The sequence below is a fragment of the Polypterus senegalus genome, chromosome 12 (assembly GCF_016835505.1).
Source record: "Polypterus senegalus isolate Bchr_013 chromosome 12, ASM1683550v1, whole genome shotgun sequence".
Lineage (NCBI taxonomy): Eukaryota > Metazoa > Chordata > Cladistia > Polypteriformes > Polypteridae > Polypterus > Polypterus senegalus.
This window is the reverse complement of record NC_053165.1, coordinates 52,644,859-52,658,090: the sequence shown is the minus strand read 5'-3', so window position 1 is coordinate 52,658,090 and position 13,232 is coordinate 52,644,859. Positions and strand designations below refer to the sequence as shown.

Here is a 13,232-nt window from a genome sequence, read left to right as displayed (position 1 = left end):
GGAAGAAAAGAAATAAAACCATTGTTTGTTGTTTTTGTTTTTTTTGGACAATTACCACCACTTGCTTGTGAGATGTATTTGCCCACCTGGAAAGGAATACTACAATATTTTATTAGGGTGTATGACATATAAATTACAATTTCAATATTTTAAATCCCTGGGAATGGATACTTTGACATTGGAATAATTATATAGATATAGAGACTAGTTAAAATTCATTCATAGGTCCATATTCTGTTATTTTAAAAACTATAGGTTTATTACAGACCATTTAAATAGGAAAATACAAATCATGTTATTCAGGTATGCATGATCAGTTTTTTTAACCCACTTTTAGCATCACACTCCAGTCCAGTTGGTGGCGGTAATGCACTTTAAGTTGGTTTGACAGCCCTCATTAAACAAAAGAAAATAGAAGTTGAAGCAGAGTTCCGTGCAGGACTGGGAGTATTGTAATTACGTCCTAACGAATGGGCTTATGCAGTATTTAATATGAGGTGGCTACAGGTGCTGCTGTTGCGTGAAAGGCTGATCAGACAAGGATGCTCGGTGATAACGCACTCTCGGGTACGTAGAATCGCACGCTGCACTGGAGGATAGGAATTGTGTTGTGGGGGGTGAGGTGCACCATGCGTGTTTCTTTTGGAACTCGTGTGTGTGTGTAAGGTTTGCTTTCTCTTGCGCTGTTTCATGTTTTACTTCTGTTAGCCGTGTCTTCTCTCTTTAAGCTTTGCTTGTGTTATGTATGAAATAGTATGTATCTTACGATTAAAATTTATTTGTGAATTAATTCACGCTAGCATTTTTATTGTTCGTTATGAAATATTTTTCACGATTATTAAATTGATAGCAACTGGGGGAAAAAATCAAGTTTATGCGCTGAAGAACACGTTTTAGATAGCCGAGGGTATAACAGTGGGCAAGCTGCGCTAATGGCATATACTGATGCGCTTCAGTTATAACAGCTGAGTAGACTAATGTAAAATGTTTAATTTTATGTATGACGTTGCGTATTTTCTTTCCAGTAGCCACAGTAAGAACGTAACACCAATTTAGTTTATCTAAAATCACATGTCAATTATGTCAACTCTTGTACATTATTAGTTATTAATGTTTATTTTGTAATGTTTGCTTAACATTGACTGCCATGAGAGGACGCCCCACCTGTGCGCATGGCGTATTCACCAGCTGTTTAGGACGTTTGGCCGGCGGTCTCACAGTCCAGCTGTTGGTGTGTTGCGACGTGTGTGTGTGTTATAAAAGACCCTAAGACAAGTGAATTTACACAAAACTTGAAAAAAAAACGTCAACTGCTGCCGAGTAATTATACGAGTCGTTTTATGCGAATTATACTTGTACCTGTATGCACATTTGTGTATTTTAACCTTTTTATTGTTTTTTAACGTGCCCTGTTAATCCTCGACCCATTAACCTATGATTGAGTTTCCCCAGTTAACGACATTAGACCCTTAACGTGACATCCACAGCACACAAAATGCTCAGTATTTCAGGTAGTTAAGTCGGTCCTGAGCCGGGTCACATCAGACCTCATGCGAACCGCACCGAGATCACTCTTTCCAAATGGTCGCGGTAAGGTTGTTTTCGTCCGCGCCAGAGTACGATTGGTGGTGTGTTCACATCTACCTAAACGAATCGGACTTTCAGGGATTCGCTCCAGAGTTTGAAGAAAGAAAATATATATGTGTGTAAACTAGAAAACGTCTTTAGAAACTATACTGGGGGTCTGGTGTTAGTTGTTGAGTCACACAGCCCAACTTCCACTAGGATTTCACCTCTGGCAACAGATATTCATGTTATTGAAAAGAAGCAGGTATCCACCAATGTGACGATTTATGCCTTACACCATGGATAGGCAGTTCTTGGCATGGAGGCCAGTTTAGGATTTCTTAATTTGGAAGCAAAAACGGGCAGATTTAAAATGAAAGGATTTTTTTTTTTTTGTCCTTTTTTGGTAACGGACCATTTGTCAGGAAGATTGTAGTTTGTGGAGCTTAAGGACTTTGTGTCTCTTGTGAGAGCCACACTGAGAACCACAAGGTACAGCCCCGTCTCATTTTGTCTTCACTTTGCATACCTCAATCTATAAATATAACACACCAGGTCATGTTCTTGCAGAAATCCTCTGATGCAAATAATACATGACAGTTGGAGAACTTTGTTTCTGGGTGCAGCATGAACTGTCTGCAACTTAACATCAGAAAAACCATTGTACTGGTGGTTGACCTTTACCCTAGTAAAGGGCCTCTATGCCCAGTCACTATTCAGGGAGTGAATGTGAATCTGGAGGTGCTGCACTTCTTCTAGTATTTATGGGTCCACATCAATGACAGGCTGGACTGGTCTTAACATACAGAAATTATATAACAACTAGCCATTTGCGCCCAACTACGTTGCGTGTGTTAAAGTTGTGTGTGAAGGGCTCCCTGTTTAAACGCGGCTGCCAGTTGTGAACTGGGCCCTTCGTCGCACAGCATTATGATTTTTTATAAGGGAAACAAAATTACAAAAGAAAACCCTTGGATATTGATTCGATAGGAACGGCCTACTCAGAATCACTGTCCGAATAGTAATTATGTGGTGGTGTAGGAGCATTTCTGCTTCTGTGCGTTCACAGTCCATCTCGTTTTCACGATGCTGTCATTTCCTCTCACGATCTCTTCTCAACCTTTCTCCAGTCTCGCAGGTTGCTTTGTGGCAATCCAAAGAGTAAGGCAATGGTTATAAAAGGGGGACACACAGGTATCCAGGCTCTTTAAAGCATAAATAAGGATCACTTCACTGACATGTGAGCAAGCCACGGTATAACTGTGAGACGTGCAGCACTCACCGGCTACAACGTAACAATAATAATTTCCGGAACGTGCTGTTACGTTGTCATTCATTTTACCCACTGTCTTTTTTTCATTCATATGTTACATAGGCACGTACCTTTTATCTTCGGCAATCTCCTTTTCTAACCAGGCCTCAGGAGCTACCCAGCGTAACACTGTCCACCAGCCCTTTCATTATTCCGGCACATTGTTGACATCCGTGAGTAAGAACAACGTACTAAACTGGAAGGTGGTCTACACATGCGTGGAATTCGCGGACAAACAAAGATCAAGATCTAAATGAAAATCTCTTTAGTTAATTTAAAGCACAACAATTTGTTTAGTTTGAATGTCTGTGTTTTGAGGTGTGACTTGAGTACTACAGTCTTCAGTAGTATAAGCTTGGAGGAGATTCTTAATGTAATGCCTATGTTTTAGCTGTCTCTCTACTGCCATCTAGTGCTTCTTCTTCTAATTCATTCGCGGACAAACAAAGATCAATATCCAAATGAAGATTATATATAGAGATGTCACATCACACAGCTTGTAAGCGAGTCACATTTGCTGATCTCATCACTGGACAATGACTGTAAAAAAATCATTGGGAATGTAAAATTTAGCAGTTGCATAAGCCCTCCTCCAGTCTTCCTAGGCGTCCCGGCCGGGTCGCCACCCCAGCCATCTCCGACAATATATATATATATAAAATATATACACACACAACTCGTTCCTAGTGGTATGGCGGTGATCAAAAGAATCAGGAACACTAACAGAAGATTAAACTTGCTTCTGTTTAATATTTAATACTTAAAATAATATAATAGTCAAAACGGAGCTGTACTTAACCAAAGCATGATGCAGTTGGGGTTTCCTGCGATAGCCACTGGTCCAGTCTTTAAGAGTGTGGGAAAGCATTGTCTTAGGCACAAGCAGGAGTGATGTCTTCCACCTGTCCATAGGTAAACTCTGGAGTTCCATGCAGTTGTTCGATTTTTATACCTTCTCTCTGAACATGCAACCTTCAAACATACAGTAGGTACAATTGATTTGCTGACAAGCATTATTACTGCAGCAGTTGCTTGCTTGGAAAACCTTAAAATAGCTGTTGACCCTGGCCATAATATTGATCATGACCAACCATGGCGCATCAGCACTAGAGCTCCATGTAACACTCGAATCATCTTGTCTTCCTGTCATATTCACCCTGTCATTTAGATTTTTATTCTAAGTAAAATTGTTTGAATAACACAGATCACAGTGGCACACTAAAAATATTTGCCTACAACTTTATATTTGTGTGTCAAAAATAATGTAAATCATTAATAAATAAAAAAAGGTTACTAGATGAAAATTAGTTGAAAAATCAGTTGAACTGTAACATTTTGGAGGTTGCAAACGTTTGCTTGTTCATATCTGTAGGACTACTGTAACCAGAGATCACCTTAACCCAAAACCCAGTTGAATATACTGTACATAAATGAGTATGAACATACATTTAACTTTATTGAAAAAGGTGCAATTTATTTTTGCAGCAAATAAACAGTTCAAAAAGTGCACTTTCCAAAAATGTGAAAACAAATAGTTCTTAAAAAGTGCTCAATAAATACCTGCACACACCCAAATTTTCTTTCTATATGGATACTTCACATCCAAAGCGCAATCTATTTCAACAAGCTTTCTTTTAATTCAGCCTTTTGCTTTACTCTTTCTCACTGAAGCTCAGAGGGTCATTAAGCCTCCTGTATGAACATAATTCCAGACTGTCTCATCCAGCCAAACCAGTTTACGTCCATAAGCAAACCCTGAATGACCTCTGATTCTCATTGGATAAGCATCACCATGCACCCCTCCATGTGCACATGAGAGGATGCAGGCATATATGAGAGAGAGAGAAGGGATGATGCTACTGATATCACATCCAAAACTAAGGGAAGGGAGTTGTGTCCTCACAATGCTCATATATAATATGTATTTTCATTCCAGTTACTGTCTTAATTAGTAACAAATCACTGCTGCTAATGGAATATTTTTGCATAAATTTGAATTGAACTGCTTTATAAGTGTCATAACCCTTAATTGTTTGTTTTCTCCTTAATCAACAGCTGAGCAATAAAGGTATATAGTGGGGTGAATTATTGTGATGCCTTGATTAATAACCCAATGAACCATGTTAATAAAGTTAAGAGTTCTCTCATTTGTATTTTGTTTTAATTAAATGAGCAGTTTGTACATTTTGTTCAATTTGAAATCTGCTTTCTGCTGTCAGTCTGTAAACGTCCGAAAAACACCCTAGAGTACCCAACAATTTATGCTTAACTTTCATTTTAAGTCTACAAATCTTGCAAAAAAAACTACAATGAAAAATAAGTGGTCTAGATTAACAATTAAATAAATTGGAATGAAGTATAACATCCATCCATCCATCAGGCCGTCCAGTTTCCTATCCATCTACTGTAGTTCAGAGTTGCAGGAAGCCATCGACTATGCTGCAGCATTATGTGCAAGGCAGCAACTGAGCAGGGTTACAGTCGATTGCAGTGGATACTCATGCACATACTTGTTTTTATTTATGCTGGACCAATCGGGTCATCAAATGAATCTATGCAGCACGTGTTGGAGTATTGGAGAAAAGCCCATCTAGACACCTGGAGAATTAAAATACACTACACAGGGCTGGCTGGCATTAAAGCTAGGGACCCTGGAGATGCGAGGAAGCAGCACTAATAAAAATGGCATCCAAGAGAGAGAAAGAAGGAAGTGATTCTGTTAACTAATGGGAGCAGATCACATTTGCTTATGTTTTTGAAATAGTATAATCAACACTGTGTATGCCTAAACCCATAAAGCAAAGTGGAGCTAGCCATCTGCTTTAACAAAGATATTATGTATTACATATCAGGAGCTCTAATTAATGTTATTTTGAGTGAAAACCAATTTCCACACTGGTATTCCTGGTCCTTTTATATAACACTCCTTTGAGAATCGTATGTTATAGCTAAAAAAGGCAATCACGACCCTCAATTCTTGGTTTGCAATGTGTGGCCAGCTGTTGTGTTCAAAGGGATTTGTGTGTCATTTTTAAATACTGACTTAATTGTGTATTTTTTGTCCTGCTTGTACCGGTTTGTGAAATATACTTTTCTTCCTTTGTGCTAATTTGTTTCATACAATGCCAGCCCTCCTTGTAAACTCTTATTTTAACAAAAGAGAAGACAGACATTTTAATTTGCAATTTAAGAGATCAAAGCTGTTTTTTCTTCTGTATTCTTCAATCACAATTTACCTAAACTTTCTTGTAACATAATACAAAAAAACTTTAAACTCTCACCATTTCTTCTTTACAGCTGCAGTCATCAGGTGCTGGGTCTGCTCCCAATACATCTTTTGTAACTCCGGCACCACCTCCCGGGCCGTTACAAGTGAACAGCTGCATACAGTTTTGGAAGCAGGTATTTTCTCAGCATAAGATTCCTGAACCAGAGGCTTCCAGCGAGTACATTGTAGCACACGTTCTAGGTGCTAAAACTGTAAGTGTACACCATTTTAAAAGTGCTTGTTAATAATAAAATGTTTTTAGACCCAAGAGGCTATCAAAAGTATAGAACCTTACCTGAACTTTATATCCTTATTCCCATAATCCAAACACATGTTGTAAAGCAACTGTGAGTGCTCGGTTATGGAATTAATTATCTTGTCCAAGTGGCTGTTGAAATAAAGAAAATGTAGACACAGCCACCCAGATTATCACGGACATGTGGGGAAATTTTGGAAATATATATATATATTTTTTTTTTTTACCTGTTTTAGCACCCCTTTACAGATTAACACGGAAGCAGCACAAAGTTTCACCCGTGGCTTAAAGCGCAGGGCTGCCCGGGGGCCCACGGGTGCTCTGACAGCAAGCCGTGGGGCTCGAACTAGCCGACGGCGAGGCACGCGTCACAAACGCACTCGGTTTCGGAGGGCATGCTTCGGTATCCGCTGCAGGAGAGAAGGCGAAAGTGCTATATTTAAAAGTAGAGGAACAGGTCAGAAGAATAGGGAGCTCAGTTTCAGAGTAGCCGGCAAAGGGAATTCACACCTATGGCAAAAAAGGAAAAGGAAAGCGCGTGGAAATATACAATAGTCACCAAACAGAGACTGAACAGGTAACCATCCCATCACCAAGACTGACGGGTACTAACTGGCTGCACAATACGGACATGTCAATACAGTATCGAACGTTTGAAACGCCGCTTCGAGGTCTGTTTCAAATGCGCCCGTCACGTGATTTTGAGGCACGCTGACGCCATGACGTCACTGACATCTGCGCAGTCAGAACTCGATTTGGTTCAAAGCGTAAAAGCAGTGATTTCTAGGTTTTCTGATGCAAGTTCACGTAGGGGGTACTCTTGTATGGAGCATGATAAAAAAAAATGACTTTTCAAAAACAGTTATGTCGTACTTTTTCTGTAAGTTAACAAATACGCTTAAGAGACATTATGAAAGATTCACACAGGACACCTCGTTCAATGGAGTGAAATCTTGTTCACCTAGGATCTGCAACAAATGGATGAGCATATTTGGAAGTACGTATTGTAATAATATGGCGTGTCTTCTACCCCATCTCGATTATATCGAAGAGGCAAAGAAACAGGTTCTCGTTAAGAGTTTACAAAGCCGACGTGGCCATCTTAACAGTATATGCACAAGACACTCCTCATTAAACGTTTTTAGTATTCAGTGATCCCCAGATCCGTAGCTGATATGAATTGTTGATTTCCAAAAAGCGAGTGCTGCGTAACTAATTACAACTGCCTTCAAAACAGAAACAGTGCAATCGACAGCGTCTTCTGCAATTTCGAGAAAGTATCGGGACTTCTGCGTTAATGAGACAAAAAAGTTGAAAAGAGATTTTACGAATTCATCCAGAGGTGTACATAAAGATCACTCAAGTACTGACAAGAAGGAACAGCTGGATAAGCACATCTGGAGCCAAGCTTTCAAAAAAGCACCTGACTTTGTCAGCAACATCCATCTCTTGTCAGTAAATAAGAAGTCTCACGAACTGCAGCATTGCAGAATAAATCATTGATGTAAATAGAATTATTGAAAGACTAAGATTTTGTCGTTTCTGTATTCTTAAATCATCTTCCAGTTACGCAATTCCCTGCAGTCACTGACACGTTTGACGTTCCCTGCTCCTTACCTGTCGTGTTACCCAAAAGCATCAACACTGAGTTTCATTCAAGGCTCTACCGTTCTTCCTTTCATAAACATAAAATAAGACAAACATTTCTTCTACATACGGGTTCAATAATATTAATAATAATAGTAACATAGCAATAATGAGAAAAAGCACAGGATGGTAATACAGTATTTATGAGAAGAGCCTGGGCATCAGGGTGAGGAGGTAGGCAATGAATCCTGACAATGTACACCTTCGGAAGTGGAATAAATCCACTGCATACTGAAGCAAAACATTGCCAAACGTAAAAATACAAAGGAGAAATTTTAAGACAAAAAGTGAGTTTTGTTAATTATAAACAACTCACTATGCCTACTGTATGTGTTGTGATTTTTTCATTTATCCTCACAAAACGTTATATATCTACACAGGAAATGAATATGGGTAATATATTTATAATAATTCTGATTAAATTAAAACACTGTCGAAATATATTAACGAACAAACTGAGATAATTGGCCTTTAGGAAATATCAAAAAAAAGCTTGTGACCTGTCATTTAGGACATAATGCACTCTCTGTACTGAGACGAAGTCATGGGAAAAAAACCGCACAGTCCATACAAACTCGCAGCCTCCTTGATTTCTGATCTTATGATTAATTGTCAATAGCATATAAATTAAGTAATTCTAGAAAGATGACAAGTCTGCTACAGTCAGTTCAACAAACGCTCCCTTTAAAATGTTTGCGTAGAATCTCAGTGAAGCGGGACTCATGAGTAGTAACGAATAATACGCGACACTGAATAATTATAATTCGTGAGGCTTCACTCCGCCTGTCACTGAGTGCAGGAACGTTTAAATAGGATGGACTGCACCCGAGAATGTGTTGACATACGCTGCACATCCCGACATGAAGGTTTATTGGACGTCCGCGAGTGACGTGAATGAGGACTGGACGGACAAAAGGGTTTGCGGTGTTAAACCACGGTCTGAACGCCAGGGGTCGTCATTTACCAGATCTTCTGGCTTAAGTCTAGTTCTGTGCTACTGACTGCTTAGTTTACTAGCAGAGATACGCACCGACCTTTATGCATATAGCAGGTACTAAGTTTCTCATTCATTTTTCAGTCTTTCCTTCGTGAACTGTCTTGTAGCTGGACGAAGGACGAGGAACAGTTTTTTTTTTTTTTACTTTTGTTTTGGAAGCCACTGTAAATATTAAAAGTAGCACCTGCACTAATTTTCTTTTGTTTTGGTAGTGTCTTTGCATTGGACTTTGTAAATATTTTTGTAAGACATTTATTTGTAAAATAGTTTGGACATTGCTGGAATAAAACAATCCTGTTTTTGAATAGTATTTTTTTTTTCCGTCTGAGTCTCTCATACTCCATCCCCTGGTTTGCTTGGTCTCGTCTACTGACACCCCTAGTCAGGAATTGTACAACAGTGTCCTTACCCAGGGTGTCGCAGGCAGGCTCTAGCTGACTACAGGCCTGACTAGTAGGAAGAATGAATGGATCAAATTCTGTCCCAGTGGTTCTGGGTAGCATTCAAATGTTTTTCCTCCATCTCACATTACCCTGATTTTTTTCCTTTCACAAGATATGCATACTATGTTGTCGGCACTAAATTGGTCCATTTTGACCAAACGAGTGAGGGTTTGTGTGTGAGCAGTGACTGTGATGGCATGGTGCCTTGTCCAAGACTGGTTCCCCTTTTGCCTGATGCTGACTAGGATAAGTACTTATCTCCTAACCCTTCATAACCTTTACCTTTGGATTTCACTTATGTGTGTAAAGAATGTATAGGTAGAATTACTGAGGCCTGTGTGGTGGTGTACTTAGTTACTCTTTGCATGTTTCAAGAACATACCCTTTTTATTTTTTTTTTACCTGAAATAAAGTTTTTAGATTCAATAGTAACACTTCATTATTTTACGATGACAATCGTACGCAAACAAGAGTCTCCCATTATGATTTTTTTTCTTGTAGATCCAGAGTCTTGAAAACAAACAACTCTCTGACTTGCTGACGACATCACAAATGCAGTATGTGTGGGAATTATGTACCCGTCGGCTTCAGAGGTATTACAAGTAGAATTTTTTCCTCTGTCTCATGTCTCAGTCTTTGTTATCTACACCCATTTCCTTTACTGTTTGATAACAATGGCTACACTCATCTCCTTGATAGGTTAAACATTAAAATCTTTGTCCATGCTACTTCCAAGTTTTTATTTTTTTAACAGAGTTCTTCAATTTATTACTGAGTAAACACCAGACCATCTTATTTTACTATAGTTTACACCTTTATGGATTTGAGCATAATGACTTTGCCTATATATGAAATCACTGTGTACCTCCCAGTGGTGTATTGTTTTTGGAATAATGCAGATAACTGATTTTTTTTTTTTGTTTGTTCTCCTCCAGTGTTAAATAACCATATTGTATCTCACATTTTATTTTATTAAGAATTTACATCAGGAACACATTCTTTATATCTAACCAATTAAATTGTTTTCCATTTTAATGTTTATTTTTCTTGTTTTGTGCCTTTACATATCTAAAGGATGTAAGATTGTACTTTAATCTTACCATGTTATATTTGTAAACCTGTGTAAGTACATTCAATGAGACACACCATGCAATAAGTGACATTTAAACTGAAAAGTAATAACAACAGATTGCCTGATCCCAAACCATTTGTCTGCACATAAAGTAAAACACAGACCCAAGTAGCAGGCCACTATGCCAAAAGGCATACCATCTACTTCTGTAGCAAAGTTTTAGTCAATTAGTGACAGAATTTGTGGCTCATACTTTGATGTTCTAGTGCTTTTTGTCATTAGCTCAGTATTGACAAACTTCACATTCTAACATTTTTTCACCATAAATTAATGTTTATGCTAGTTCCAATTTCTTAGCTAAGATCCAATAGTTCAACAATGCTTTTTCTGATCATTTTAATAGCTTATCCTTTACCCAGCTTTTATTATTAAAAATCTTGCCTTGTAGTTTTCATTTCAAGCTCTGCCCATAAAACTGCAGTTTGCTTGTAGAAATTAGTCTCCTATTATAAATCCAAATTAGGTACTTTAAAGAACACTGCACCAACAAAATGTAAAACTAAGTGGTAATTGTAGACTGACAGCACATTAATGTAGCGATTAGGGCTGCTGCCTCACAAATCCAACAACCAGTGTTTAAAACCTCCATTTATTTGTCATATACAGTGTATGCAGTTTTCACAGCCTCCCAGTGTTCAGGTTGCTTTTTTCCTCAAGGTACGCACAACACTCAAAAGTCCTGCATTTCAGGTCCACTTACAGTTATAAACTGTCAACATGTGAAAACAGATGGATCCTGTGATGCACTAGCACCCTATTTTGATTATGATGCTGCTGGGATATGCTCCGGCCCAAGCACGACCCTCATTTGGATTTAATTTGTTTGCGAATGTTATATTACCATTCATATTCATGTAATAAACCAAATTTCTGAATCATAGTGCCAAAGTACAAATTAGAATGAATTTGCCTGTGTATGATCTAACCTTGTGGTAATGCTTATACAGAAGATATTGTCTGCAAAGTTATCTTCTGTTGTGCTGTAATAATTTTAGGATCTGAGGCGAAAGTGTGGATTTTTCCTATTAGGAAATTAACTTTAAACAAGGTGTTCTTTTAGATTAACAATCTGCTAAAGACATACAAGTTTGATTTTTGGAATTTAAGAACCTAACTTTTGCTTAATTTCAGAATGCACACTTAAATAAGTTACTTATATTGACTTGGTTAAAAACAGCCAGCATTGGATTATTTTTTTTTTCTGCTTGTATTAAAATAAAGATCTCTTTATGGGAATCTAATTTTTAGAGATTCAGTAATCTTAATTGCCTTTTGCTGGGGATGCTCTGATCAGGTTTTGTTTTTAGGGCCAATACTGATCACTGATTTCATGTTACTGAATTTGCCTATTCTGACAAAGATTTTTTTTTTCTTTCTTTCTTTATCTATTTAAAAAACTATAGGCCACAGGTGTTACTTGTTCAATTTTATTAACAAAATATAAATACTGAAATAAATACAATTTCCACACTTATTTTTTTATATAATAAAACATGTACATAAAATATTTATCCATAATTCATGTAGCATAAAAATGCTTCTCCTGAGTATTTCTTCTGTACTTTATATAAAACAAAAGTTAATTACAAAAGTAGTTTTCACCATTTGTCTAACAAAAATTATACATAGGTTTATTTATCTTCATGTATATGTAGGTGAGATCTTGCTACGTACAATAACATTTACTTTATAACATTGTTATTTACCTGCTTCATAATAGCGAGCTGTGGCCATTCATCTAAACCACTTAAAAAAATTAAGGAAGCCCCTAATCATCCCAGTTTAACACCAAGTCAGTTAAGCTTCAGTAATATCAGTCTGTCCAGTTTGGAAGCTCAAGCGATTGTGAGTCAGCTTCACCTGCTTTGGTGCAAAAGTAAGTGACAACAGGTACACTGAAGAGACAACAGCATGACGACCCCCAAAAAGGAAATGTTTTTTCAGGTGGTGGCCACAGAAATTTTGTTCTCTCCTTATCCTCCCTGGCTGACTCTTCTCTAGTTTTGCGTTTTGTTAGTGTTGTTGTCATTACTGGTAGCACGAGGCAGTACCTGTAGCAGATTCAGGTTGCGCAGGTAATCCAGCTCCTCCAGGATGGATGTAGCAAAAAGGTTTTCTGTGTCTCCCAGCACTGTCTCAGGAGCATGGAGAAGATGATAGGAGTCAGCCCGTTATAAGAGGAGAGCTGTACAGGGCCGTAGAAGGGCATCAACCCAGTAGAAGGACCAGTACCTGTTCCTTTGTTCAAGGAGGAACAGAACGAGCACTGCCAGAGCCCTACAAAAGTAACTCCATCTGCCTACTGGTGTGCATGTTTCTGACTCCATGATGGTGGCATGAGGGCCTGACATCCTCTAGTGTGACCTGTGCTCACAGCCCATCACTGTGCAGCTCAATTGGCTTTTCCCAGACAATATCAGAGTTGGCAGCTCCACCATTGGTGCCCCATTCTCTTCACAGATGAGAGCAGTACACACTGAGCACATGTGACAGACATGAAAAAGTCTGGAGACGCCGTGGTGAACGTTACGCAGCCTGCAACATAATCCAGCATGACCGGTTTGGCAGTGGGTCAGTGATGGTCTGGGGAGACATATCCTTGGAGTGTCAC

At 38.4% G+C, this 13,232-nt stretch overlaps 1 protein-coding gene and 1 long non-coding RNA gene across 4 annotated transcripts in view; one reads left to right on the top strand and one right to left on the bottom strand.

Annotated features, from left to right (window-relative positions):
* The first annotated feature begins 413 nt into the window (after positions 1–413).
* The window catches only part of hemk1 (HemK methyltransferase family member 1), a 65,449-nt gene continuing 52,630 nt past the window's right edge, over positions 414–13,232 (top strand). For all 3 annotated transcript variants that reach the window (XM_039771275.1, XM_039771276.1, XM_039771277.1), the window contains exons 1-3: positions 414–567; positions 6,176–6,358; positions 9,991–10,082. In XM_039771275.1, the coding sequence (XP_039627209.1) occupies positions 493–567; positions 6,176–6,358; positions 9,991–10,082 (350 nt within the window). In that variant the 5' untranslated portion in view covers positions 414–492. The remainder of the gene's footprint in view (positions 568–6,175; positions 6,359–9,990; positions 10,083–13,232) is intronic.
* On the bottom strand, positions 6,288–7,086 carry LOC120540453. The gene is made up of 3 exons (XR_005635812.1): positions 6,630–7,086; positions 6,442–6,534; positions 6,288–6,356 (listed from the first exon to the last, which is right to left on the bottom strand). It is a non-coding gene; the product is annotated as an uncharacterized LOC120540453 (long non-coding RNA).